This window comes from Peromyscus californicus, unplaced genomic scaffold (assembly GCF_007827085.1).
Source record: "Peromyscus californicus insignis strain IS unplaced genomic scaffold, ASM782708v3 Scaffold_9__1_contigs__length_137607984, whole genome shotgun sequence".
NCBI lineage: Eukaryota > Metazoa > Chordata > Mammalia > Rodentia > Cricetidae > Peromyscus > Peromyscus californicus.
Window position 1 is genome coordinate 111986262 of NW_026294617.1, and position 26638 is coordinate 112012899.

Genomic DNA, 26638 nt, shown 5'->3' on the forward strand with positions numbered 1-26638 from the left:
ACCAAATTGGACTTTGATGCTGTTGTTACCTTAGTGTGTCATGGTTTCTCTTTCTACGGTGAGAAGGGGTGTGTGCGTGCATGCGTGTGTTGTGTCTCCCCAGAATAAGTCTCTCACCTGATACCTGAATTAAGTTTCACTGCTATAGAGACTCCTTAATTCTTTTGATGCCATACATAACCCCAGAGCTTCAGTCTTCAGACTCCAGAGTCAAATGATTTCATATTACTTCCCCTCTTCTCTCCCGACAGAAGTCATCCAACTAGATCAGATCAATGTTAATATCTGTATTGCACAATAGTGCCAATTAACATCTCTAATTGTGCTTCTATGGTCGCTGTCCATTCGGAACCTACCCAATTTATATCCAATATTCAACTTTCTCTGCATTTTCTTTAACCAACTCCAACTGGTTACCCTCTAGGAATCATGTCCATTTTCTCTACCAATTAAGGAATTAAAGAGCATGGAAAATCTTAGACACATCGGGCAACAACAGGAAATAAGCTTTATTACAAGTGAAGAAGCATACATGCACACACATAGCAAGGCACACAGGAAGACCCCATAAAACAGAGAGGAGACAAACGCATTTTCCCCCTAAGGGGCTGAGGTTTAAAGTGATTTTGGTGGGCTGCAATGGGTACTCTTTCCCTAATTTAGGGTCCTCAGTTTAGACAAGGAAAACAGGCCAAGTCCACAGCTTTGGCTAAACACATCCAGGTCCAGCCTTGAACACATCCGAAGGGCCTGGACTGGTCAGCTAGCAGTGGGCCTGCTGGCAAGAGTAAAAGTCCACCAGGCCTTTGACTCAGATCAGTGACAGGGAGGGAGAAGCTGGCAGTTTGCCACCCTCGTTTATCCATTTGCAGCCCCTGTTCCTATCTGTCTGCCTGTCAGGGATGTGTCTAGCCCACATCCCTCAAATGTATCCCTTGTTAAGCACTATTAGCTTTGAAACTGTGTGCAATTCAGCCCTTGAATATACCTTGTAACAGTCTCCATATTTTCTGTACTGTTATGTTCTCCAAATAGGCTAGACACTATATATTATATGCTTTATACCCTGAAATTCTAAATTCCAAGTCATGTAGTAGATGCCAGATAAATATCTGTGAATTAATGGAGAAGATATTGTAAGCATTGTGAGTTTAAAAACCATATTAGACCACATAGAGTATTTGTTTTCCTATAACACTAGCTATTTCTTTTGGAAATTTATGCATAGAATCATATCAGCACATTCAACAAAAATAAGAAGTGTAAATGTTATTTTCTGAAGAAGAAAAAGTATTTGATCAAAATGTGTTACATATACCTTTTTACTTTTTTTTTTTCCCATGGGCAAAAATAAAAGAAGCAAAGGTGTGTGAAAACAGTTTAAAAATCCTTTCTGGCATAAAACTCCACAATCTGTGGCCCTGTCTGTTTCTTATGCTGAGCTGAAATTGTCCTGCTCTTGGGACCACAGAGAACACACTAAAATGTTAATAAAATAAAAACAATCAATAGACTAATAATGAGTCTGCGGCACTCTTGTTTCTTCCAGGGCTGACCTATCAATTCCCCTTACTTGCCCCTCAGAGTTAGTGTTGGTGGAAATCAGTGATCAGGGAACTAAATGACGTCACAAGCAGTTCCTTCTTTAGAGTCTTCCTTTCTATTTTCCTGCTTCTGAGCAAGGTTAAACAGGTTTTTCAGAATATTCACCACTAATTCCCTCTTGTTTTCCCCGTGTGACTTCTCCAAATATAAAAAGGAAGTGAGTGTGGGAGCATGGCGGCACTTGCTCTCTGGTACAACATTTGAGCACAGGAGTCCCATTCCCAGACTTCCTCTGGTGCCCAACCTATCAGTGACAATGAGGATTTGCTGCCCTGGAGTAAAGAGTCTTCACAATGTGACCCACATTGAGTCAACAACATGTAGCTTGAAAGAATAAAGGCAAGCTTACGTAGTCTGTTCCTATGTGTTACAAGACACAACATCTTACAGACTGGGAGACTTTAATCATGGATCACTTTCTTGTTTGAATTCTAATCTATGCATAACAGTAACACACACACAGGCACACATGTACACAGACACAGGCGTGCTGTGGAAGGCATGAAGATGTGATACTCATCTCTGTCTCCATCTAATGCAGCTGCTGACGTCATCCAGCTTCTAGTGACTTCAGTTCACACCCTCATCTTGCTAGCAAAGGCCACACTTTTCTATAATAGCTCTCAGGCATGCCCTGGGTGTGGTGCACAAATACAGTCATTTATGCCTGACACCAGATGTCACTATCAGAAGCCTGATATAGATCTCTCTATGAATTTATGCTAGACTGTCGCATCCGTTACATCGTCAGATGCTCCTCATTCTCAATCTTGTTCCTCTCCCCATTTTCTTTTGTGATATCCGGTCAACCTACTCTTCCGTTACCCATTGTAGGTGTCATCCCAGTAACCTTCATAGACTACTTATTTCCTCTCAGCATCTTCTGTATATGTGCATAGTCTCAGAAACATACACCCACATGTACATTGACATTTACCTCGTGCACACCATGAAGCAAGGAGACTTTTCAGTTTGGGAACTGTCTGGCTCATTGTATCCTTTATATAACTTCTCCTTATATTTACTTTTTTCTTAGGACAGAATTATCACTTTAAGAGAAACTAGATCACAGTGCTCAGATATAGAGACAGAGTATATAATGAACAAATTCTACACATTATACAGAGGAAAATCTAGAGGGAGCTATTTTTTATAATCACTAGCTATTTGTAAAAGGAGAGAGAGAGACTATGCACTGCAACAGATTTCATTAGGTTCCTAATAAAAGAACTCAACCACTAACCACAGAACCCTACTAGAAACATTGTGCTTCCTCCCCCACCCTCCCCCATCCCCACCCCCAACCCCCACCCCCCACCCCCGCTCTGGATCACGTTCACTGTTCTTATGAAGTAACTAAAGTATATATTGAGACAGCTCTGTTCACCATCAATGCAATTATTAAAAATAGCATAAAGAGATCTTGTACTGAACAAACTCTTGATTAAAAGCACCTATTGCAAATGTACTGAGCAGGGCGAGTATTTTAAATGAGATGGTAAGCGTTGATCAAGAGAAACATTGCCAAATCAATTTTGTTTTTCAAAGCAGTCATCCTGGGAAAGTATAAATTATTTGAGTGAATTCCAATGAAGCTATTTCTTATCAGATAGCTTTATACCTCACTTCAAACATTATCTTAACATTTATCTCATAAATAATTACAGAAAACATCTCATATTACTACACATTTATGCATTTTTTCTTAAAAAAAGTACTCTGACATCTACCTTGTTCCAGATACTTCTTTATGACTTCTAAGTATTTCCAAAAATGAAAAACAGCCTCAAAGAATAAAAAATTGCATTACCCAAAGATGAACTTAAAACACATTTCTCAAAACAGTCCAAGGAAGAGGAACTGCAAAAGCTTCAAACAAGGGAAGAATCACTCCTGTGAGCTAATAGCAATGCCTGAATCTGAAAAGGACAAGGTGTGTTTGTCTTCTGTTTGTTACTATTTTATTTCTTACCCTTCATGGAGTACCATTCATCTTCAGACTCTTCTCAAAATACGTAGACCTGAATTTTCTTAAATCAGTGTTCTTCTAAGATGACTTAGCCCTGATATTTACAAACAACAATCTATTAAATTGTGATAAATTTGGTCCTTCTTAAAAAGTTTATTTTTAAATAGGCCTGACTTAATGTGTATGCCAGATTGACCTCAAACTCATAATGACCCTTCTCTTTAAACCTCCTTTGTGCTGGGATTATAGGTATGTACCGCCCACTCAGCAGTAGATCTATTATCATAGTCTTTAAAATGGCAAGTCATTTCATTCCCATTTCCCCTTAATCTATCTTCACTTTGTAAACATTTGTTGGGGCTTGGAGTATGTCTCAATAATAGAGCACTTGCCTGACTGTGAAACTCTGAATTAATCTACAGAATTAAATAAGAAAGAAAAGGTTATTGTAGCTGTTCAGATTAAGTACTGGTTCATATGAAGTTCTGGTCAGGGAAGGATTTAATCAAATGGTAGAGTCCTGCACTTTTTCTCTTTTCCCTTTTTAAAACTACAATCTCTCTTTTGTTTGTTTGTTTGTTTGGCTGCTCTGTTTGTTTGTTTTTCAATTAATATTCATATTTTTATTTGTATGTTTTATTTTTATCTTATTTTTATTATTTCTTTTTTAGTTTTCCTTAGGGTGGAGGAGATACTGGAAGGGTGAAGGGTGGATACAGAGGGACTGGGAAATAACTAGGATTGGGGTGTATGATGTGAAATTTACAAAGAATCAATTAAAAAATGATGTTAATAAAAAAATACAATCTCAGGCTAACTTTTAACAAAGATTTAGGAGGTAGATATGTGCGGAGTCCTCCCAGCTGGCTTAACAGCATAACAAGTAGATAAACGCTCTTAAAACAACAGGCTTACCGTCTTTGTACTGTTGTGTAACCCTGATGTTGATGTTAGAAGCTAAGCATTTGGCTTGGACAGACGCTCTGCTGTATTTCAAGGGCTAAGACCATAATACCCACATTGCTCACTGGAGAGTTTCTTTTATTAGTTTTTTCTTAATGAATTTTTCAAGCTTATATTAATCCAACTGAGATCTCCCTCAAAGAGATTAACTTCAATTACTTAAATACAAAAGGCAATAAGGAATGTTCCTTACCTTATAAAGTGAAATGTCTTAATTGGAAGATGAAGCAGACTTACAGGAGTAGAACTGTAACATCCTCACTCCTGCTGATGTGTGATCACCTCCAAGTAAGCTTCTTCCCATTCCTAGTCATATTAGATTTCTCCATAACCCTTGGTTTTTATTCCTACAAAAAGAAAGTAGTGTGAATGTGTGTGTGTGTGTGTGTGTGTGTGTGTGTGTGTGTGTGTGTGTGTGTGTGTAATAGTTTTATGTCAATTTGACACAGCTGAAGTCAGCTGAGAGGAGGGAACTTCAGTTAAGAAAATGCCTCCAGGGACGAAGGAACTGTTGTTGCTGAGTAGGGCTGGTTCTTGGCCCACTGGGAGACTCAGACCTGTGGTTCAGGCCCTGAGACATGGAACCTCTGCTGCTGCAGCTCTCGGTGTTCGTTCTGCTGATAGGAGGAGACTGTGGGCCAAGGCACTGCCCAGGGCCTGCAAGCACGATGGTCTTGCCTAGTGAGCCAGCAGGGTGATCATTAGCCAGGGCAGGGAGGTATGCAGTGGCCTATAGCTTGCATGGATCCTGCCCCCAGACCACAAGATCACCTTGACTCTGGGCAATAACAGGATATCCAAGATGAGTCTCAGCAATAGTCTAGTATTTACTAGAAACCTTGAACCAGACCAACGAATGACTCATTGCAATAAGTATTAGCATGTAAAGCTGTTTGGGCAAAAAATACGTATATACTATGTGATGCATGACAGTTTGCATTGTGACTTTAATAAATGAATGTGCAATAGAGTGGTAGGAAAGACGGCAGCATGGAGCAGCATATGCAAGGTGAAGAGAGGCAGAACTACAGACACAGCATCAGGTATGGGAGTGCAGGAGGCAGACAAAGGAGCTTGGCATTGCCAAGAAGGGCTGGCAGGGTGCTGTGCAGCAGCCTGAAGCTCCTGTGGGCTCTGCTCCCAAATGCACTGCCCAGCTGCACCATCACCCTGGCTCTGAGCAACAAGACATCTGGGAAGAAGAACAGTTTATTTTCTGGATTAAGCCTCCTTGAGAGACCTCCATGGTCCATGTTGCTGCTGGAGGCCATGTTGATATCCATGGTCTGTGTTGCTGTCTGAGGCCATGTTGATGCCCATGAGCTGTGCTGCTGGCTGAGTCCATGTTGATGACCATGATCTTAGCTGCCACAGGGAGCCATGTTGGTGTTTGTAGTCTGTGCTGCCACCAAAGACCATGTTGATGTCTGTGGTCCATGCTGGCACTGTAGTCCATATTAATGTCCATGATCTGTGTCGCCACCAGAGGCCATGCTGATGTCTATGGGCTATGCTGCTGTCTGAGGCCATATTGATGTCCATGATCTGTGTTACTGCTGGAAGCTGTGTTGATGTCTGTAGTCTGTGCTATTGCCTGAGGCCATATTGATGTCTGTGGGCCATGCTGCCACCAGGGACCCCACGCTGCTCCCAGCTGTTATAGGCAAGGAAGCTTCTTTTGTAGTGGTATGGATGACTGCAGACTCATAATTAACAGTGTAAGACATTGAAAGCTCCTGTGACAGCTTGCCCCCCACCAAAAAAAGAAGCAGTCCATACAGGAAGCTATTGAAGAGAGTCCTTAAAAACTGTGACAAAGATTCTGAAGTGTAGCTCTTCACCGTTGATGGCTTCCGGCAGTGGCAGGGGAAGGACTCAGTTATATTTGAGGGGCAGGCCACTGGGAGTTGGACAGTGCTGCAGTGAGTACATGGGCAACACAAATTAGACTTGGTGTCATGTTTTCTCTTTTTGTAGGGGGGTTTAAAGGTGGAGGGGGGACCTGGAAGGAACAGGAAGCGAGTGTGATGGGAGTGCATTGTATGACATTCCCAAATAATCAACAGGGATGCTATGCTGGGGAAAAAATAAAGAAAAAAGTATCTCCATAAGATTAGGCCATAAGCAAGCCTGCAGGGCATCTTATTAGTTAGTGATTGGTGGGGGAGGTCCCTGACCATTGTAGGTGGAGCCACCCCTGGGCTGGCAGCCCTGGGTTCTATAAGAAAACAGGCTGAGCAAGGCAGTAAGGAGCACCCTCCATGGCCTCTGAATCAGCTCCTGCCTCAAGATTCCTGACTTGAGTTCTGGCCCTGACTTTCTTTGATGATGAACAGTGCTGTGAAAGTGTAAACCAAATAAACTCTTTCTTCCCCAAGTTACTTGGGTCATAGTGCTTCATCACATCAATAGGAACCCTATCTAAAATGTGTATGTGTTCATGCATGCATGTATATGTGTGGGGGGGTGGAGGTGGTGGTGGTGGTGGCTGGGGAGATGGTTCAGTGGTTAAGAGCATTTGCTGCTCTTTCAGAGGACCAGAGTTTGACTTTCAGCATCCATATCAGGTGGCTCCCACGTGCCTGTAACTCCAACTCCAGGGACTCTGACACCTCTATCTCCTGTGGACACCTGCACTCATATGCACATACCACTCACAGACACAAACACACACATAACTAAAAATAAATAAATACTTTTTAATTATGAATTTTATCCCCAGAACTCAAATAGAGGTAGAAAGAACTGACCACACAAAGTTGTTCTCTAAGCTCTGCATATGCTCTGCACACAAACACACATACACCCCATCATCACCATCATCATCATCATCATCATCATCATCACATTAAGATATTGTGAGCACCAAAAATGAAATAAGAAATCCTGCTGTGGGATGGTCTGTATGTCAAGTGTGTTGCTGATTGGTCAGTAAATAAATCACTGATTGGTCCATGGCCAGGCAGGAAGTGTAGGCGGGACAAGGAGGAGAATAGAGCTGGGAAGTGGAAGGCTGAGTGGGAGAGACACTGCCAGCCGCCATCAGGACAAGGAAGATGTAAAGTACCGGTAAGCCACAAGCCACGTGGCAAGGTATAGATTAATAGAAATGGATTGATTTAAGCTGTAAGAACAGTTAACAAGAAGCCTGCCACGGCCATACAGTTTGAAACCAAAATAAGTGTCTGTGTTTACTTGATCGGGTTTGAGCGGCTTGGGACTGGCGGGTGAGAGAGATTTGTCCTGACTGTGGGCCAGGCAGGAAAACTCTAGCAACAAAATCCAGAAGAGAGCTCTAAACTGAGCCCTTCTATGTACTGAGTATTATTTCATGCATTAGTAATGTAAAATTGGTATTTCAAAATGATAACAAGTAAGGACAATTGACATTGTTCAAGCACTTACCATGCTTAGTAATGACTACAGTGCTACTTTAGGAATTGGGTCATTTGGTTTACAGCACCTGACAAACGGTGCCATGAAGACTTACAGAGGCAAGCTAACTAGCTCCCATAGCTTGTGGATACACAGCTGCGATGTAACAGGTCTGTGTGCTCCACCACTGAACTAAACTGCCTCCAGAAATCAAGCAGGAACAAGAAGCAGTCAATCCAGAAAACATGCAAAGGCAACATGGAGTCATAGAGAGTAGGTTCTGAGAGAACTTCCAGCTGTGATGCCCAGTATCATAGGTGACTTACTTTTTAGTGGTTCTTAAAAACTCCAGACCCCTGGGTAATTGTGAATGGCAGAGGGGTAACAAATTGTGAGATTGTTCTTAAACTAACCCAAAAGTCCATTTCCAAGCTGAGCCTTCCCTCTCTGAAGTTAACACAAGCTGTCCTAGACTCACAGTGAAAGGAGGTCAAATAGAACTCCAGGAGGGAGTTTAGTTTGCTTTCTTGACATTTTTTAAAGAACAATAGAGAGCTCCATCCACTTTTTCTCCTTCTTCCTACCTTGAACATGAGCTGAAAGCTTAAAGCAGGACCCTGAGCCGTGAGATCATAAATTTGAAGTATTAGCGAAATCTTGAGGAAAGAAATGAATGCAGGGAGGCTATGGATCCAGAGGACACCTGAGAGACGGGAACATAATACAGCCTTCATCTGCCTGGAGATGAATCACAAGAGGACATATGTTCTGCTTGCTTGAGCCTCTGTGTTCAGTTCCACGTATTCCTACAGGCAGGAGGCCTCGATGAATTGCATCAATTTCTTTTTCATTTCTTCCAAGTAGAATGAGCAAGTTCAACTCAACAATTCATAAATAATTCATTGCAGCCACTGTCCATTGTATTCCTCTTACCACAGGGTAAAGCATTTTGTGAGTTTAAAAAACATCTGTAAGCACAGAAAGATTATAGATTCCCATCTTTTTCTACAAGTCGGTCTTGCACATACTTTAGAATGTATTTGTATTTCTGCTCACATAGGCCTCCCAGTATTTTATTTTTTGCCATTTTAAGCTTGTGAAAAACAAATTGATTTATGCTAATTTTCAAGAATAAAAAGCAAAAAGTGGCAGCATAGGCCTAAGGCAGCAGTTCAGCTGTAGAATCATAGAATGTGCTCTTAACGCTTGAGGCCCTGAGCTAAAATGGTCAACAACCTCCATTCCCCAAAACTCTTTCCTTCCTTTGAAACCAAAATAGATGTCACTCTAAAAATTCCAAGTGAGAAACTCAAGTGCTTAGGTTACCATGGCAACTCAATATTCCTGTAATAAACTAATTGGCTACAATTTTTCAGCCATCTACCATAGTTTCATCCATGGGCTGGGTTATGATTATAATTTTCAGAAACAATTAATATCTGTAAGATGTTCTTATTCAACAGTGCATGGCCTGTTCTGCTATGTTAGTTTGTTGTTCGTGTTAGAGTGGAGATATCTAGGACACAGGTTCTTCAACACAAGAATTGTGTAAAGCACTTAAGAAAGACACGGCATTTGCTGGTGTCAAGTTCTAAATTCTGGCTCAGCTAATATTACTGTGGCAAGACTCATACTGCAAGGGAATCAAACCCAGAATTTGGACAGCTGTTCTAAAGTATGGGAAGGATTTTTCTAGTTCTCTCTGTCTAAGAAGTTCTCTATCACTTGATTTATGAGTTGTAGAAAAAGTATGTAGAATTTGCACATGTGACTTTTGATAAGTAAAATCATACTATATGTTATAGAAAATTTTTTGTATTTGCTATAGGGATATTTTCATAGTTTATATTATCATACTTACCACTAATAAAAGATATTATGTAGAATATATTTTCTAAGGAAATTTATATTACATTATAACAGTCTTTTGTTTAATGACCTGTATGATCTTCATGGATCATTACTTGTTTATTGACAATTGTTTAAAAAAATGACATTATATGTAAATTTTCAGTAATTCCACATATCCTATTAAAGTTACCTTATTAATCTCTTTCAAAAATTCTTTCCCATAAAGATTATCTCACCAGAGTAATGCAAAATTCATAATTTAGATCACCATCACAGGAGAAGATTGTGGTCTTCTCCAGTACTCTTTTACTTCAAGAAGCCAGATTTGTAAATATCCATCATTTTGCTTTTGATTTCTTTACTCAGTTCATCCTGTCCCTGTTCATTTCTTGTATGTTATCTGCTGTGCCCTATTAGTGAGCTGAACTATTTCTTTATGATTAGAAAGTACTTATCAGAAAAAAGAAATAATGTAAACATGATTTACACATGGTGGAAATGAATGACGTGTTACTAATATTAAGAGTAGTATGAAGAAAATAGGAAGTATTTTAAACTATGGACTTTTCAGTGACATATATACCCAAGAAGGTACATTGTAAACATGCCGCTGAGGTGCACCCTCCAGCTTTCCCCCACCATACCACCCTATAGAGTGCAGTTGGAACCTCAAGATTCTCAAGTCTAAGAGTGTGAAAAGGTGAATCAGGAGAAACTTGGGGAGAAAAAACATTCCACATGGAGGTAGTCAGAACCAGAGGGAGGCCCCCATGTTAGCAGGAGGCCACATATCCATGTTGTTGGCTTGCCAAACTAAACAGTTCTCTTTATTTTCTTTAAATAAACATGCCTTCCTAATTACATCACTTTATACCATGTCCCTTCACCTCACAGAGATCTGCTTGCTATGACCTCTTTCAGATGGGGTTGTCTCTAAGTTCAGAGTCATGTCATTTCATATTCCAAACTGCTAATGGGAACATCTTCCAAAATAATTTTTGCTACATGACTTACCTGCCTCAATATCTCTAGCCCACTCTCCATCACTTAACTTTGACAACTTTCTTTGCCTCCTGCATGGATCTGCCTGCATCACCCATGCTATTTAAACGATGCATCATAAAGATGCCCCTCCTCACCCCTCGCCACCTGTGGCAGGAGAGAGAGCTGACCCTGCCCCTTACCAGCTGCAGCGCTCAGGAAAGCCAGCCTTGCACCTCACCTGGGCAGCACAACAGAGCTGACCCTGTTGACTGTGGTGTGAGTAAGTGAGCTGACCCCAAGAGTGAGCATGAGAGATCTAGCCCCACCCCTTATCTGCCATATGGTATGGTAGCCCAGGAGAGGTAGAGAAGCCCTCCCTCTCTCCCCACTCCTCTTGATGCCTTTGGCAAGTGGGAGAGCTGGCCCTGCCTCTAACCAGCTGCAGCACTTGGAAGAGTGGCCCCTGTACCTCACCTGGACAACACAGTAGAGCTGGCCTGGCGGTGCAGGTGTGGATGAGCCGGCCCCAAGGGCATGAGATCAGGAGAACCAGCCCTGTCCCTTGCTGCAAAGGGTAAGCTGGCTAGCTGGGGCAGTGCTGAAGAGCTCACCCTGGTAGTGAGGATAAGGGAGAACTGGTGAGCAAACTAACCCAGAAACCATCCAGGCACAGAATCAGGACTTTGAGTTGGCCTATCCCAACATCCACCACATCTATGATCTGCTGGAGAACTTGAAGGGGCTGGTTCTGAAAATCCAAAGCTGTAGGATCTCCATGACAACAGGATATTAAAGAGGAGTCCCAGTGAGGGCCCAGTATTCATAGTGTAGCAAAAACCAGAGTCCTCCAACCAGACCAATGACTCGTTGCAATGAACATTTACAAGTAAAGATGTATGGACTAAAGAGTATATTGTGTGATTCACTGTGTCACACTACAGCTTCCAAGCTGATATTTTTCTTTTCTTTTTCTTTCTCTTTTTCTTTTAAATTTTATATTGTTTTGTTTTGTGGGGGATGGTTGCAGGAGAAAAGGGCAGATGTGGGAGGATGGGAGATGAATGGGATCTAGATGCATGATGTGAAATCCACAAAGAATCAATAAAAACTTAAATTAGAAAAAAAATAGAATAAAGGGGGCATCATACATAGGAAAGACAAAGAATGTGAGGTGGAGACTGGGGAAGAAGGGATCATGCCATGTTACTATAAATCTGTTTCAAGCAAATGAGTTTGCAAAGCTGCATGATGCATGTTTATTTGTTAAAAGCTATACCTCAAATCAGCAAAACTAATTTGTCAGAAAGAAGTAAGAATACTTTAAGTTCATAAGAAATATGGAGGGTGACTCTAAGATTGAAGACCAAGCAAGGGCAAAGTATTTGTTTACACTCACGACTTTAGAGGTCTCAGACCATCACAATGGGAAGGGTGGGGTGGAGCAGAACTGTTGCAGGATATTTGATCACACTGTGAACTCCAAGATTGAGCTATTTACTGGGGGAAAAACTGTTTCTAGTTGTGGTGTGGCTCAACCATAACACACACCTGTAATCCGAGACACACAGGAAGTAGAAAGGAGGGACATTGAGTTGGGAGAGTTTGGTGAGAGAGAGAGCTTCTGGAAGCTGGCTGAGGGGGAGGGTCAGCTGGGTGCTTTCTCTGCCTCTCTGAACTAGCAGGCTTTAACCTCAGCATCTGAACTAGCAGGCTTTAACCTCAGCATCTGGCTCCCAAGTCTTTATTGAAAAATTTAACAATTGAGATTTTTATTAAAAACAACACAGAACAGACAAGATCACACCATGGCAAACATAAAGCAGAGAGACAGGTGGCCTGTGTTATCAGGATTCTTTATCACAAGCCTACGGGATGGCACCACCCTCACTCTAAGAAGGTCTGTCCTTCTTAGCTCTGGAAAACATACCCAGAGGCATCATTTACTAACTAATCTCCTATATATTTCTTAATCCAATCAAGTTAGCAAACAAAAAAACCATCATAAGCATCTTAACAAGCTGCCCCTGAGCTCTACAATATTTTTATTAGAGAAGTAAACATCAGAAATTCATGTAAAATAATTTTTCCAATTTGTAAAATGAATGGAATTTTTTAAATATATGATGCACTGTAATGTGTGTGTTTAGTTTTTGAAGCAGCTTAACTTTTTGAACTACTTCAAAATAAAGCACACAGTCTTTTCCAGATGTTTAGTATACTTTTCCTGAACAATTCACTTTATATATTATTCAATTATATATTCACTCTAAATAGGGTACCAGTAAAAGATCGTCCAATAAGCTCATCTTTTTGGCAACCAGTTAAGAGATTTGGGGGGCTTACGTACAGGAGTACAAGTGACCCCAAAATAGGTGCAGCACTAAAAGGTCTCTTTCCCACTATGGATGATGACTTCCCACAGCTGCATAGATGGAATTCCCTATCAGTTAACATTCCATCCTTGTATTACACTAGCTCCTCTGGGGACCACATGCAGCTGGAGCAACGTCACACATAGGTGGGTGGCAGGTGCAGGAGGGAGTGACCAGAGTCTTCAGTGAGGTCCTAATGACCATCCTCTCCCACTTCTTCTATGAGGGAATGTCAATAGGCCCAATCATGCTGAGAGTCTCTTGTGGGTAAATCACAGCTGTTCTGGTTACGACACTAATGGCTTTTTGGCTGGGAGGACATATTGCATGCCACCAGGAAACTGCCTAACAAGAAACCTTAATGACGAAGTGATTATTAAGCACAGAAGAACAGAAACAAAAGGTAGTTGTGCAATAAGCACTCCTATTCCAATTTTTTTTTAAATTTATATCACATTTGTAAAAATAAAGAGGGTCAATGTCCAAGGATAAATGTTAAAGCACATCACGCTACAAAAATAATGACTGGCAACCTGAAGCCACTATGAGCTGACTGAGAAGTTACCTCAAAGCCACAAAGCAAAGCTTCTTGAGACTCTGAAACAGGGAAAGAGTAGAAGAATTCTGCTTTGAGGACAAATGGCATTCTTCTGGCAGATGGTTGGAAAAGGGAAGTGCATCCGTGTTATGGACTTATACTCTGTCAATAACAAATACCGCAAAGCTGAGAATACAGAGCTGCTGGCACAGAAACCAATGCCAGGAAAATGTACAGAAGTATCTAGCTCCTTGGGATAAATGTCTGGCTTCTTGTTTGGCAAATGTTACATCAGGACTGAGGAAACTGGCAAACAGTATCATGAAATCTTTCTCATCTCAGTACATTACTCACATCACACACCTCTAGTCCAGTGAAGAGAAACAGGTGTGCACAGATGTCTGTGACTGCCAAGACAGAAGAAAGCTCAAGGTGAAATTCAGAAAATAGCAGAGCGTCACTATGGTGTTCAGATCAAATACCCCAGGCAGTCTCCTCATTATTTCTTCTGGAGGTAATGTGGTAAGATGGGCTTCTGTGAAGATGTGAGGTAGACTCTGCATACCGTAAGATCAATCCCAGCTTATATGGGTAGAAATGGCATGCCCTGAGCTGACTAAATGCAAAAGGGCACATCAACCCCCTCTGCTTCTCCTGTGAGACAGGTCTGCAGGACAGAGTGCTGAGGAGGGAAGGATGGGCTGACTCCAAGTCTAACACAGAGAGAGTTTGTGCAACAGTAGATTGATTCTTAATTCTGTATAAAAAGGAAGTTATTTTAACTCCTTTCTCATTTCTGATTGAATACTCTTTGACAAATCTCCTATTTGTTAACTACAGTTTAAGTGTTTACTATCCCCATAGACACTTTGAGTAAATTAGACTTAGTTCAATTCATTTTAAAATGAACACATCATAGGCACATCCAAACCTTCCCTTTCCTATTGAGAAGATAGAGTTAGGGTGGTCTGGCTAGGAAAGGAAATAACAAAGACTATTTTTAGCACACCTCTCACCCTCTTCCCCTGTAGTTTTTCATGTGCTCTTTACTTGGACGGGGAAATTTCAAATGTGCTGTGCTTACCGGGATGAGTTCATAAAATTGCCTATAAAGTATGTATGTCCAGGGATGGCAGTGGTCTTATTTTTCTTTCCTGTATGAAACCTGTCCACACCCAGACTCTCTCAAGTGTTACATGTGAGTAGTTCAAAAACTACACACATACACACACACACACACACACACACACACACACACACACACACACACACACCTGTAGATTTCTTGCAGCAAACTTCCCTAAAATGAAACAATCTAATTCTAGATAATTTTTTTCAACCTCTCTCAGCCCTGCACCCAACCTTCCCTGCATAATCTGGCCATCTACCCTCTTCGATGCATATGGTCATTGAAATTAAATTAAGCCAGGCTCTCACCATTAGATCTATGAGAGCCTGAGACATCGTTGCAAGTTTACCTCCACTCTCCCTTCCTACTACAATATCTGTTTATCCTGATCTGTCAAAAACAAACAAACAGCAACAACAAAAGTGAGTCAATCCAAATCACTTCCTTAGCATGTGAGACCAGACTCCTTTTCTTGCACGCACCCCCAATCACAATGTATTCTTTCTCTCTAACCTTCAGCTCATCCTCCTTGCTTCCAAAGGGGAAGCAAGCAAACTACCCCAAGCACAGCACTGGCTGCTGAAATTCCTACTCTGACATCCACCCAGTCTTCAACAGACCTTTCCTTAGGTGTCTGGGGAACTGAATGAGAGATACATGCAGAGTGTCCGATCCCAATTTTTAATGACTCCAGGGCAAATTTTATCAAAATGTAAGATATTCACCATCTCTTATTCTTCCTTCCAGTCTTAGCTGTAACTTTAGAACAGAATTTTACTCCCTGTCTTGTTTACTTACACCAGAAAAGGGAACGTTAGTGATGGCACTGTCAATCTCAGTTTAGGGGGCAAAAAGAAAAGGAGTCTTCCCTCACACAAGAAGAAAGGTGATTGGTCTAGCCTATGGCAAGCATGTGAAAAAGCTAGACCTATTTCTTTGCTAACTTCTTCCCCACCTATTTGTTTAAGAGTGTAAATTTTCATCTGACACCTCCAACTTTTGTCATTGTTCTCTGTGTCTTTGACAATCACCAGGTTCAGGATAAATCTTCAGATTCCATGAAAGTTGAACATCAGTGTCAAAATTAAGTGGGGAAGCTACTTTTTACATATGGGAGATACAAATAAACTATGGAACATATGTTTGCAATCTGCACTTGAAATTCTGTAATCACAGCTTTGGAGTGTTTTGCAGACTCTAGTACAAATACTCAACTAGAAGGCAAGCATGAAGCCACTGTGATTATAGTCACAAAATCAGCATAAAAATTTGCCCCAATATTAGTGAGGAACAAAATGACCTACAAACTGAGTGTGGTAGTGCACACCTTTAATCCCAGCACTCTCGAGGCAGAGCAGAGGCAAATGGATCTCTATGTTTGAATCCAGCCTGATCTACAAAGTGCATTCCAGGACAGTCAAGATAACACAGAGAAACCCTGCCTCAAAAAACAAACAAACGAAAAAAGACTGACCACACCTCACTGGTGCCCACTCACACATTGACTGCACACACCGAGGCCCTTAGCAGCAAGATTAAAGAACAAAAAATTATTGTGGATGAACTTTCTAAACTCTAGACTTGGAAATTATACAAGTAGCAACAGAAAAGCAAAATATTCTTTCTTGCAGATAAGAAATTTCTGAAAGCAGCATTTTCTGGATGAACTAAGGAAAGAATATCAAGCATTAGGAAACTCATAGACAACCAAAGTCAAGACCCATTCACCCTGAGTTCACCAAACTATGTGTGGCATTTGCTGTTCTGTAGGCTTTCTTGTTGAACACTTCAGTAAAGAGTTAAAAGAGGATTTGCTGTACAATCTTAGACAACGGGGCCCCAGTGGTTGTTAAAATCTAATGTTAACTATCAGTGTTTATTTTCTGGTCATGTGCTTCATTTGAGAGGTGTTTTGACTGCCCAGCCTGTGGAGCATGAAAGCAGTGACATGTTCTTATGAAATGAAGAAGTTATTAATGGAGTACACTTTGAAGCAGAAGACAGTGACACACAAGTTATGTTCAATAACCTTTCTGCCCATAAGAATGAGTCTGATATTTTGTCACTCTTCTCTAAAGTCCAAGGTCCTTGGTCTTTTATACGGCAAGCCTCTAGCCATTACTTATGGTTTAGTAGGGACTTCTTGGTCGTAGCTTGCTTTGGCATTTTAGTAATCTGGGCAAGAGTTCCTGCCTCTCTTCAGTTGGTGCACAGATATCTGAGCTTACAGACCAGTGACAAGAAGTTCCAGCATCTGGAATTTTCCAAATCAACCTCAATCCTGCTGCTGTTTCCAGATGTGTGACTTTAAAACTACATCCTTGGAAATATGTTTCTAAGGAGAATGTTGTTGAAGAATATGCTAATGACCTGGCTCAGACTCCAGCAGACTTGCTGATCTGCATATTCCTTTAGATGAGCCAATTGATCTTCTGAATGTGGCTTTTGTGACTAAATGAAAGACCAGGCTAACTATTCCTAACGTAGAAAGAAAACAGTCAAACTGTCATGAGATCCCTTCCGAAGAGTCCTCTCAGGGTGCTGCTGAGGCTCAGGGTCCTGGTGATGTCCAGGTGTCAGATCAAGTCACAGGAAAAGCAAGACTAAAGGAACTACAGTCTGTCAAGCCTTCCCCAACTTTGTTGAAATCCATGTTTCTCTGGAACAACTACAAAATCTAGGAGTTTGAATATGTCACTTAGGTCAGCCCTTGAACACAGTTCTGGATGATGGCATTGGCTGTGCTGTCAGCTTTGCGTCTAGAGGATTGGGTTGGTTAGTGACCCAGGATGTGGAAGTCTTACAAGAGCTGTGCAAAGGTGATTCTCACCAGGATCAGTGCAGATGAGCAGCTGGCACATTACTCCTGTCATGTCCGAGTTCAGTCTCTTGGTCTAGAAGGAGTGAACGAGGAGATAACAATGAAACAGGGTCATATTTCTTCTGGAAACCTTTCTCGTGATGGCAGAGTTATTGGTGATCATGGAAAAGAAGCAAGATCCCCTTTCCTTCATGAGAGTGTTGTGTGTGGAGCTGGAGAGAAGCACATTTTATACCTTGCAGCTATTGAAGTTAGTCTCACAGCCTTGGCCCTTCTGTTGAAACGGGCCTTGCAGTTTGGATCTAGAATTGCAAAACTGGAGAAAATTTATGAGAAGGGATCTGATAAGTGCAGAAGGCTCCAAATCCTACCTTTAAAAAACCTCTCTCAAGAAGATGACATCATAATGTGATTCCACCATGTAACAACACTTTGTGACAGTTACCAAAAAAATAAACTACTGCTACCTTATTGTTGTGGGGAGAAAAGAACTGTCCGGAGCAAAGAAGCACTAATCTATAAATAGGGCACTAAAACACAGAAACTGCCAATGAGAACATTATGGGTGACTCCAAGAACAGTTTAAAAAAATTAATGAATCCCTCTCCAAGCCACCCTGAAAATATTAAAAATATCAACAGGTTTTTATACCTTTCCTTTTGAAGCATTATTGGGACTGTCAAGACAGTATTTCCCTGGCCCTGGGAGAGTCTGTGGTAAGTTTTTCTGTTCTTTTTTACATAGGAACTCCAAAAGCCTATCTATAAACAGAAGCCTAAGTCAAGCATTATGGGTCATCACAGTCTGCATTGAATTCTACCTCTCATAAGTCATATGCTGAAGCCTTAAGGGCCTTACTTTGTAATGCGATTGTATTTGCAGCTTGGGACATTAATGGGGGAAGGTTAGAATGATATATTGAGACTAGGTCCTAATCAACCCTGACTGATGTCCTGGTGAGGAGAAAGTAGGACATGGGTACACACACAGGGACAACACCATCTTTGACAAGCCAAGAGCAGACTGAAGAAGAAACCAATTGACCTGACACCCTGATCCTTCAACCCCTAACCTCTGGAGTGTGATAAAATACAGGTCTATGGTGTCTTGTGTAGCTGGAGTTTTCCTGCCTGGCCCACAGTCAGGACAAATCTCTGACACCAGCCAGTCCCACAGCCTCTCAGACCCGACCAAGTAAACACAGAGACTTATATTGGTTACAAACTGTATGGCTGTGGCAGGCTTCTTGCTAACTGTTCTTACAGCTTAAATTAATCCATTTCCATTAATCTATACCTTGCCACATGGCTCGTGGCTTACCGGCATCTTTACATGCTGTTTCTCATCATGGCGGCTGGCAGTGTCTCTCTGACTCAGCCTTCCACTTCCCCGATTTATTCTCCTCCTTGTCCCACCTATACTTCCTGCCTGGCCACGGGCCAATCAGTGATTTATTTATTGACCAATCAGCAACACATTTGACATACAGACCATCCCACAGCAGTCTTGTTATGGCAATCCTAGATAATAAGATATCCAAGGGGAGAATATTGTCTCTATCGTGATTTTAAACTGCCAATCTCAGCCAAGAAGAGAAGTGGGTCACAACTAACATAACTTTATATCTATATCATTTATATTTTAAGGGATATTTTTAGACTGCAGTATGGGAAAGGTATGGAGAAATCTATATTGAATTGCACAGACTGGATAAGAAATGTTACCATAGTCAAAGTGATCAGTATACACAGACTTTTCTCTCCAAGAAATTAAGACAAAACAAAAATACCTTTTTCTTAGAAAGGTTGTTTTCCTTTTCTCAAGTTCAGCTTTGTGTTGAAACTGAGAGACCCTGATATGGAAGTATCATTATCTTTAAAATGCAAAATAACTCAGTAAAATATACATCACTTTAATGATACATAAGCTGAATAAGAAGTATACCAATGAGATTAACAAAGAAAAAACAAACAAATTAAACCCAGAATTATCAGGGACCTTAGTCACTATCCAGCTCTAACAGGCATTTCCAGTTGTATCCCTTGACTCCATCGTTATTCTCCACTTCCACGTATCACACAACACGGAGTTTCTCAGCCAAGAAGACTTGCTGCACGTAGCATGTGACATGTGTCAGTCCTTATGAACTCTAAAACCGTCAGTTAGGAAGTTTCTCTCGTGGAAGCCCACTCATTCCTATGCTGATATTTTCAGTGATATTTGTTTCAGTTTTACATTGTGTAAAGGCAAAGAGAGAGAGAGAGAGAGAGAGAGAGAGAGAGAGAGAGAGAGAGAGGGAGGGAGGGAGGGAGGGAGGGAGGGAGGGGGGAGGGAGGGAGGGAGGGAGGAAGGAAGGAAGGAAGGAAGGAAAGAAAGAAAGAGAAAGAAAGAAAGAAAGAAAAAGAAAGAAAGAAAGAAAGAAAGAAAGAAAAAGAAAGAAAGAAAGAAAGAAAGAAAGAAAGAAAGAAAGAAAGAAAGTAATCCTGAGCAATGCTTCCTCTGATGTTTCCTCGTCCTAGCTAAGGAAATGTTGGCTCAGAAGCATCTGGGGTCATATCCATGACCTTCACACTCTTTAGCTCTTGGAGGGCAGATCTTTCGGCTGGTTAAGTTTCTGTGAAGATACACAGGAAATGCTTCAGGTTTTGTCTTAATCTTTTGTTTTTAACTGGCACAATAACCACGTACCAGCATGGGACAACATAATAATGTACAGATGCAATGTATAATGATCAAATCAGTGTTCCAGTTGCCTTGGACATTTATTGTTTCCTTGTTTCTAAGAACTTAGAATTCTTGTGTAATTCTTTTAAAAAATGTATATGTTGGCATAAATTATACTTAACGCTACTATGTGTTTTCCAAGGTGATTTCAGAGCTTACTTATCCTTTAAGCATTTTTTAGTAGGAAAAGTCAAGAATGAGCAATAATTATTTAGTAGTTAATGTATTTGGTTGGTGGGGTTATGGTGATTTGAGATTTTAAAAAGCAATTCTTTGATCACTAATATCTACCAAATTTTTATTTTTAAAAATTGCATGCATGAGCTGGCTTTCTGGAGCCTGTTACCTGTGGTCTAACGCATTGCTCACCTTTGATGCATCGGGGAGGGGCTTGGTCCTGCCTCAACAGAACGTACCAGGCTTTGCTGACTCCCCATGGGAGGATTTAACCTTTTGGAGAAGGGGATGGGAGGTGGGTTGGGTGGGGGAGGGGGAGGGGAGCGGGAAGAGGGATGAGAGGGGGGAATCTGTGGTTGGTATGTAAAAATATAAAAATATTCTAAATAAAAAAATTACTTTTACTTTTAAAAAATTGCATGCAGTGCTATATTATAGGTGATCCTGTGAAATTTTGACTTATAGCAATCTAATTTTATTATTTTTCTTGTTATATGTAATATCATTAAATTATCTATCACAGTTTGATTATGGACCCCCCCCCCCCCCGCCCAGAAACATGAAGCCTCATGAGGAAAAGATGAAGTCTGAAACTGGAGTGTGAGCAAATGCAAGTGCTTACTCTGAAGAGCCCTGCTGTGTATGCAAACATGAGGGCAGCTGGGGCCAGGTGCCACAGTAGAAGTAAACCCAGGAGCTGGGCGGTGGTGGTGCATGCCTTTAATCCCAACACTCAGGAGGCAGAGGCAGGCGGATTCTTTGTGAGTTCGAGACCAGCCTGGTCTAGAGAGTGAGATCCAGGAAAGGCACAAAGCTACACAGAGAAACTCTGTCTCGAAAAACCGAAAGAAAAAAAGAAGTAAACTCAGAATTCAATCAGCAGAGAATGAGACCTGGAACAATTCAAATTTCATACAAGATTGCTATTCACATGCATGGAGAGAGGGGGGCAGGAGAGGAGGAGGGGGAAGTGAGGGAGGGGGAGGGAAAGAGAGAGAGAGAGAGAGAGAGAGAGAGAGAGAACACTCAGAAAGACACACAAATAAGACAGACCCAATGTTCTCACTATTTTGCCAATCATGGATCCATGTTCCAGTGTCTCTGACAGGTGAGATCATTTTCACAGGGCCCTCTTCCTTCCTTTGGATATGTTTGCAGGTGGGTATGTATCACACTAATTCATAACCTAAGTGTATCACATAGTAATATTTTTCAGTGAGTATGTCTTTAAATAAGTTTTCCAAACTCTTCATTGACAAGAGATATTCTTAACTGAATATACAATTCAAGATTGGAGCATTGAGCTTTTCACTGAGTTGTATGGCATTCTAGCAGAGTGCTGGGAAAACATTTGCTTTTAAAGTTAAGAGACTGCCTCTGTAGTTTTGGGAAGTTAAGATCACTGATGATACCTCATGATTAACCCAACCTCTGTGTCAGAAGACTGCCTCTCCCACTGTATATGACTAGTTCAAGGTTTGCCATGTTCACAGGTATCACAGACCAAGAGACCAGCTCCCAGTCTGCTCCAGGGCAGCAAAAAGAAGACTCAGAGTAGTGAGGGTTTAGGAAACTAGCTGAGGACTAGACCTTTTCTATCTGAGGGGAGAAATAAAGAAACACAGGTGCTTTCTGATGGTAACTTTCTCTTTACTTCATCTTGAAAAAAGTCTCTCTGAAAAATCTTTGTTCATAGCTTCCTAATTAGCTCTAATTCACTTTCACTGCCTCCACATCTCTCTTTCTATACCTTTCCCTCTTCTCTCTCTCTCTCTCTCTCTTTCTCTCTCTCTCTCTCTCTCTCTCTCTCTCTCTCTCTCTCTCTCTCTCTCTCTCTCTCTACCTCCGCTGCCCTGCTCTCCTTTCCTGCTCATCCTCAGCCCCTCTCTCTACATCGCTCCTGCTCTGTCCACATCCAAAATCTTGACAATTATGTTACATTTTCAGGGCCCTACCCATTCTCGAAACACAGGATAAGTCACGTAGTTTCTCTTAGGCTAGCAATGTCACATTGACCCATGCACGTAGCTCTAAGTTGGTGGGGAGCCCCAGATGTTAAACAATTGGCTGAACCTTTTTGCACATCAGGGTATGTGCAGAAAGGGAGCTACTGCAAGGACTATGTCTTGGTGTAAACAGCCTGGCCTTGGTTTAGCAATAGACAACACCTGGGAATTAGTCTTTGCATAGTCTCTGTAGAGGTAGCTTAGTCTGTTTTGGACTAGTTCTAAGGTCTTTGCCAAATGTGTAAAACGCTGTCTTTGAAACTGAGGATCCTATGTCAGTCTGGGTAATGTAAAATATTTCAATATTATTTCTATACATCAAAATTATATAGCTTAAACAAAAATCATCTTCCTGAACATCCACAGCTATATGTGTGCCCAAAGATGTAAAAACACACTACCAAAGGGCTGTGAAAAGCACCCCACTGCTGTTCTTATCAGGGAGGCATAGCAGTAGCACCTGAGAAAGTTACAGAAACAAAACAGCAGGTTTCCACAGCCAGTGACCCCACAGCTTTGCCAGGTGGGGCTCCCCATCAGGGAGTTACACATCTGATAGGTCAATTTGTCAAACACTAGTTGTCACCTGTTGTATACTCCCACAGCCCTTGGCACACAGGCTTTTCATACACTATCTCCATCTGTTCATCCTCAAATCTGATCCCATTTTCTCCAACAAGCCTTTTTATTTTAGTAATAGTCCCTATGCTTGATTCCTATCAATAAGCTTTATTATTTTTGTATGGTAAATGCCTGTCAGGGTGCAATAAAAACAGTAAATGCTTTTTCCAATCTTGGTCTCAACAATTCTCGCTCATTACAATTGCTCCTCTTTCTCGCCAATTGGACTCCACCTGGGGCCTGACTGTGGATCTTTGCATTCGCTTCCCTCAGTCATTGGATGAGGTTTCTAGCACGACAGTTAGGGTGTTTGGCCATCCTATCACCAGAGTAGGTCAGTTCGGGCTTTCTCTCGACCATTGCTAGTAGTCTATTGTGGAGGTATCTTTGTGGATTTCTGGGGACCTCTAGATTGGAAAAAACACAGGGACAAATAGTCAAACTAGTGGAAACACATGAACTATGAACCAATAGCTGAGGAGCCCCCAACAGGATCAGGCCCTCTGGATAAGTGAGACAGTTGATTAGCTTGAACTGTTGGGAGGCATCCAGGCAGTGGGACTGGGACCTGTGCTTAGTGCATGAGCTGGCTGTTTGGAACCTGGGGCCTATGCAGGGACACTTTGCTCAGCCTGGGTGAAGGGAGGAAGGGACAGGACCTGCCTTGACTGAATCTACCAGGTTGAACTGAATCCCCTGGGGAGTCCTTGACCTGGAGGAGATGGGAATGGGGGTGAGCTGGGGGGAAGAGGGCAGGAGGGGGAAGGACAGGGGAATCCGTGGCTGATATGTAAAATTAAATTAAATTATAAAATAAAAAAATTTAAAAAGAAAAAAAACAGTAAATGCCTTACATAGAAAAATTTAAAACAGATATAAAGCCTGAAATAAGAAACCAGGAGTGTAAGAGCCAGGGGTAGTGTATGACTACATAAAAACAATGTCTTCCGGACACAGCTGCATACACAGCATTCACACAGGCATGGTGTGACAGCACACAAAAGACCAAACCCAAGCCAGACCAAACCCTAGCAAGCAGGGGAGAGCTAAGCACACTGTCCCACCTGTAGTCATGGAGCTATTGGCAACTGTTGGCTACTGGGGAGGGAAGAGGCAGTTTTTTCTAAGAGTGTGGCCTCTGGTAAGCTGAGCATGCTCCAGTAGAAGACCACACATGCAAAAATATTTAGGCAGCACAAATTGGTCTTACAGAATTTAAAAAAGGGGGGAACACAAAGTTAGGTGTGTAAGAATAGAGGTAGATCTGGGAAGAGTAAATGCGATCAAAACATGTTGTATGAAACTCACAAAAATGTTTAAAAAGTCATGGAGGAAGATGTTGGCAAACACATCCTATCTGAGCTTGGAACTTCAGATAAAGCAAAACAGCTCACTTAAAGGTCTCCTCTGGAAGTTATAGAGTGAAAAGATAATGCCAGTGAGGGAAAGAGAATTCAATTCACTAAAGTGAATATCACAAAAGTTGAAGTTATAGGAACTCAAATCAAGGTTCCCATATATTTCCAATTAAATTCCAATTCAGATAATTCTAAAGTAAACTATAATTTTGTTTGCTCATCTTCTCTCTCTCTCTCTCTCTCTCTCTCTCTCTCTCTCTCTCTCTCTCTCTCTCTCCAGCATTAAATCAAACAACAGACTTTGAAGAAAGAAAAACAAACCAACATTTAGTTACCATTGCACATCAAAAGGCAGTATTTATGTTGCTGACTTACAGTAACAATTGTTTTCCATTCAATTTAATTTTATCCATCACTTGCCTTGTACAGGAGTAAGAAAATGGCTGTTTTCTGTGAGAGTCCAGTAAAGAAATGTAGAATTTGGCAAGTCCACCTACCATAAGACGAACTGGGTTTTAAAAACATGTGGATATAAATCTCATTTCCTCTTCATCAGGGAGACCTTGAAATTTTTTTTAAAACTTGTCTCAGACAGCCCCCCACCATGTGTCTGTGTGAATTTGTGTGTATGTGTGTGTGTGTGTGTGTGTGTGTGTGTATGTACATGTTTTAGGTATATTAGGATAATTTAATAATACTAAATTTGTGAAAGACCTGGCAAAGAATTGGTCCCTCCAAGTACTTAATAAATATTTTAATTAATTAATTCACTTCATATTTATGCACAAGAATATTTCTAAGAAAACAAAATATACTAAGTATTAACTATTTTCAACACAGATTTTGAGTGTTTTTCTTCCAACTGGATGTCTAGAATTTTGGAGAACCCCAGAACCACTCCATTGTTCAGTGGGTGTGTTTAATGACTGGCTGCCGACAATCTTCTAAACATGAGAAGAGCACTCCTCTCCTAAGTCTACTACTAATCAGATCTTTCTGTTTCCTTTCCCAACATTTTCTAATGCTGTGACATTTTTTAATGAGAACTGCTTTATAAGAAGTGAATTACCTTGGTGCTAAAACCTGTTTTCTAAGAGGGGACAAGCAAGAAGAGATACCTTGCAATGCCATGAATACAGAAGTTCTTCAATAGATAACCTCTTGTACAGGTGAGATGTCAACATCACCTCTGACATTTCCAAAGGTCACTGTCAATCTGCATAATAGCAATTCTTTCAATGCACTGGAAGTAAGACTTCTGAAAGTCATGTTTAAGCTACAGGACACAGAGTCATCTTAGTTCAGGACCCTCAGGGAAAAATTTTTTTTTTTTGTATTTTTTTTCAATTATCAGGGATATTTAGATACATACTTTGAAAGTTCATTATCAGTACTTTGAGAATATTCACGAAGTTCATCACTGAATGTGTTTAGGACTAGTTAATAAGAACTTGGACCTATTGATTACACAGGTTCGATCCTAGCATGACTAGTACTGTTACTCTGTTCTGTGACTACATACTCCAGCTCTAACATCTCATTGTGCCGTTAACCACACAGCACAGACTGACATCATGAGAGCAAGGAAGAGGAGAGAGAAATCCCTCCCTGGAGGCTTCAGAAGGAGCTTAACCTTGCCCACATCTTGGCCCAGATTTGCTGCCTCTAGAACAGTGATCCTCAACCTGTGGGTCACAACCCCTGTGGAAGTTGAATGACCCTTTATGGGGGAACCTAGGACCATCAGAAACATAGATATGTACATGGCGGTTCATAACAGTAGCAAAATTAGAATTATAAAGTACCAACAAAACTAATTTTAAGGTTGGGAGTCACCACAAATTGAGGAAATGTATCAAAGGTTCACAGCATTAGGAAGGTTGAGATCCACTGCTTTAGAGCAATAGGAGAGCCCATTCCTGTCACTTTAAGCCATCGAGTCTACAGTGATTTGCTTTGACAACCTTAGAAAATGCTACATATAAAAATAGGTACTTATAACTAATCCACATGCACTCTTGTTGCTTTCCTTTTGACTATTAAGGTTAAGTTTTAATACTATCTTTAGAAAACCCAATGTCACACAAATTTCTGCGTGGGGAAGCTTCTGAGAGTTTTGACTTATTTTTTCCCTCAATGATTATT

The 26638-nt window shown here is 41.1% G+C and overlaps 1 protein-coding gene and 1 pseudogene across 1 annotated transcript; both read left to right on the forward strand.

The window, feature by feature from the left end:
• The first annotated feature begins 16236 nt into the window (after positions 1–16236).
• Positions 16237–16519, forward strand: LOC128106691 (ASNSD1 upstream open reading frame protein-like; annotated as a pseudogene).
• A 12-nt stretch (positions 16520–16531) lies between these two features.
• Positions 16532–18019, forward strand: LOC128106692 (asparagine synthetase domain-containing protein 1-like). Its single transcript, XM_052732231.1, has 2 exons — positions 16532–16552; positions 17606–18019. The coding sequence occupies exons 1-2, from the start codon at positions 16532–16534 to the stop codon at positions 18017–18019; spliced, it is 435 nt and encodes a 144-aa protein (XP_052588191.1).
• Positions 18020–26638: the final 8619 nt, after the last annotated feature.

Bases quoted from the DNA above. Each gene is read 5' to 3' on its own strand.
- LOC128106692 (XM_052732231.1), top strand. From the start codon at position 16,532: ATGTGTGGCATTTGCTGTTCT. The intron at 16,553-17,605 runs GTAGGCTTTCTT...AGCTGTGCAAAG, and splicing joins TGTGTGGCATTTGCTGTTCT to GTGATTCTCACCAGGATCAG.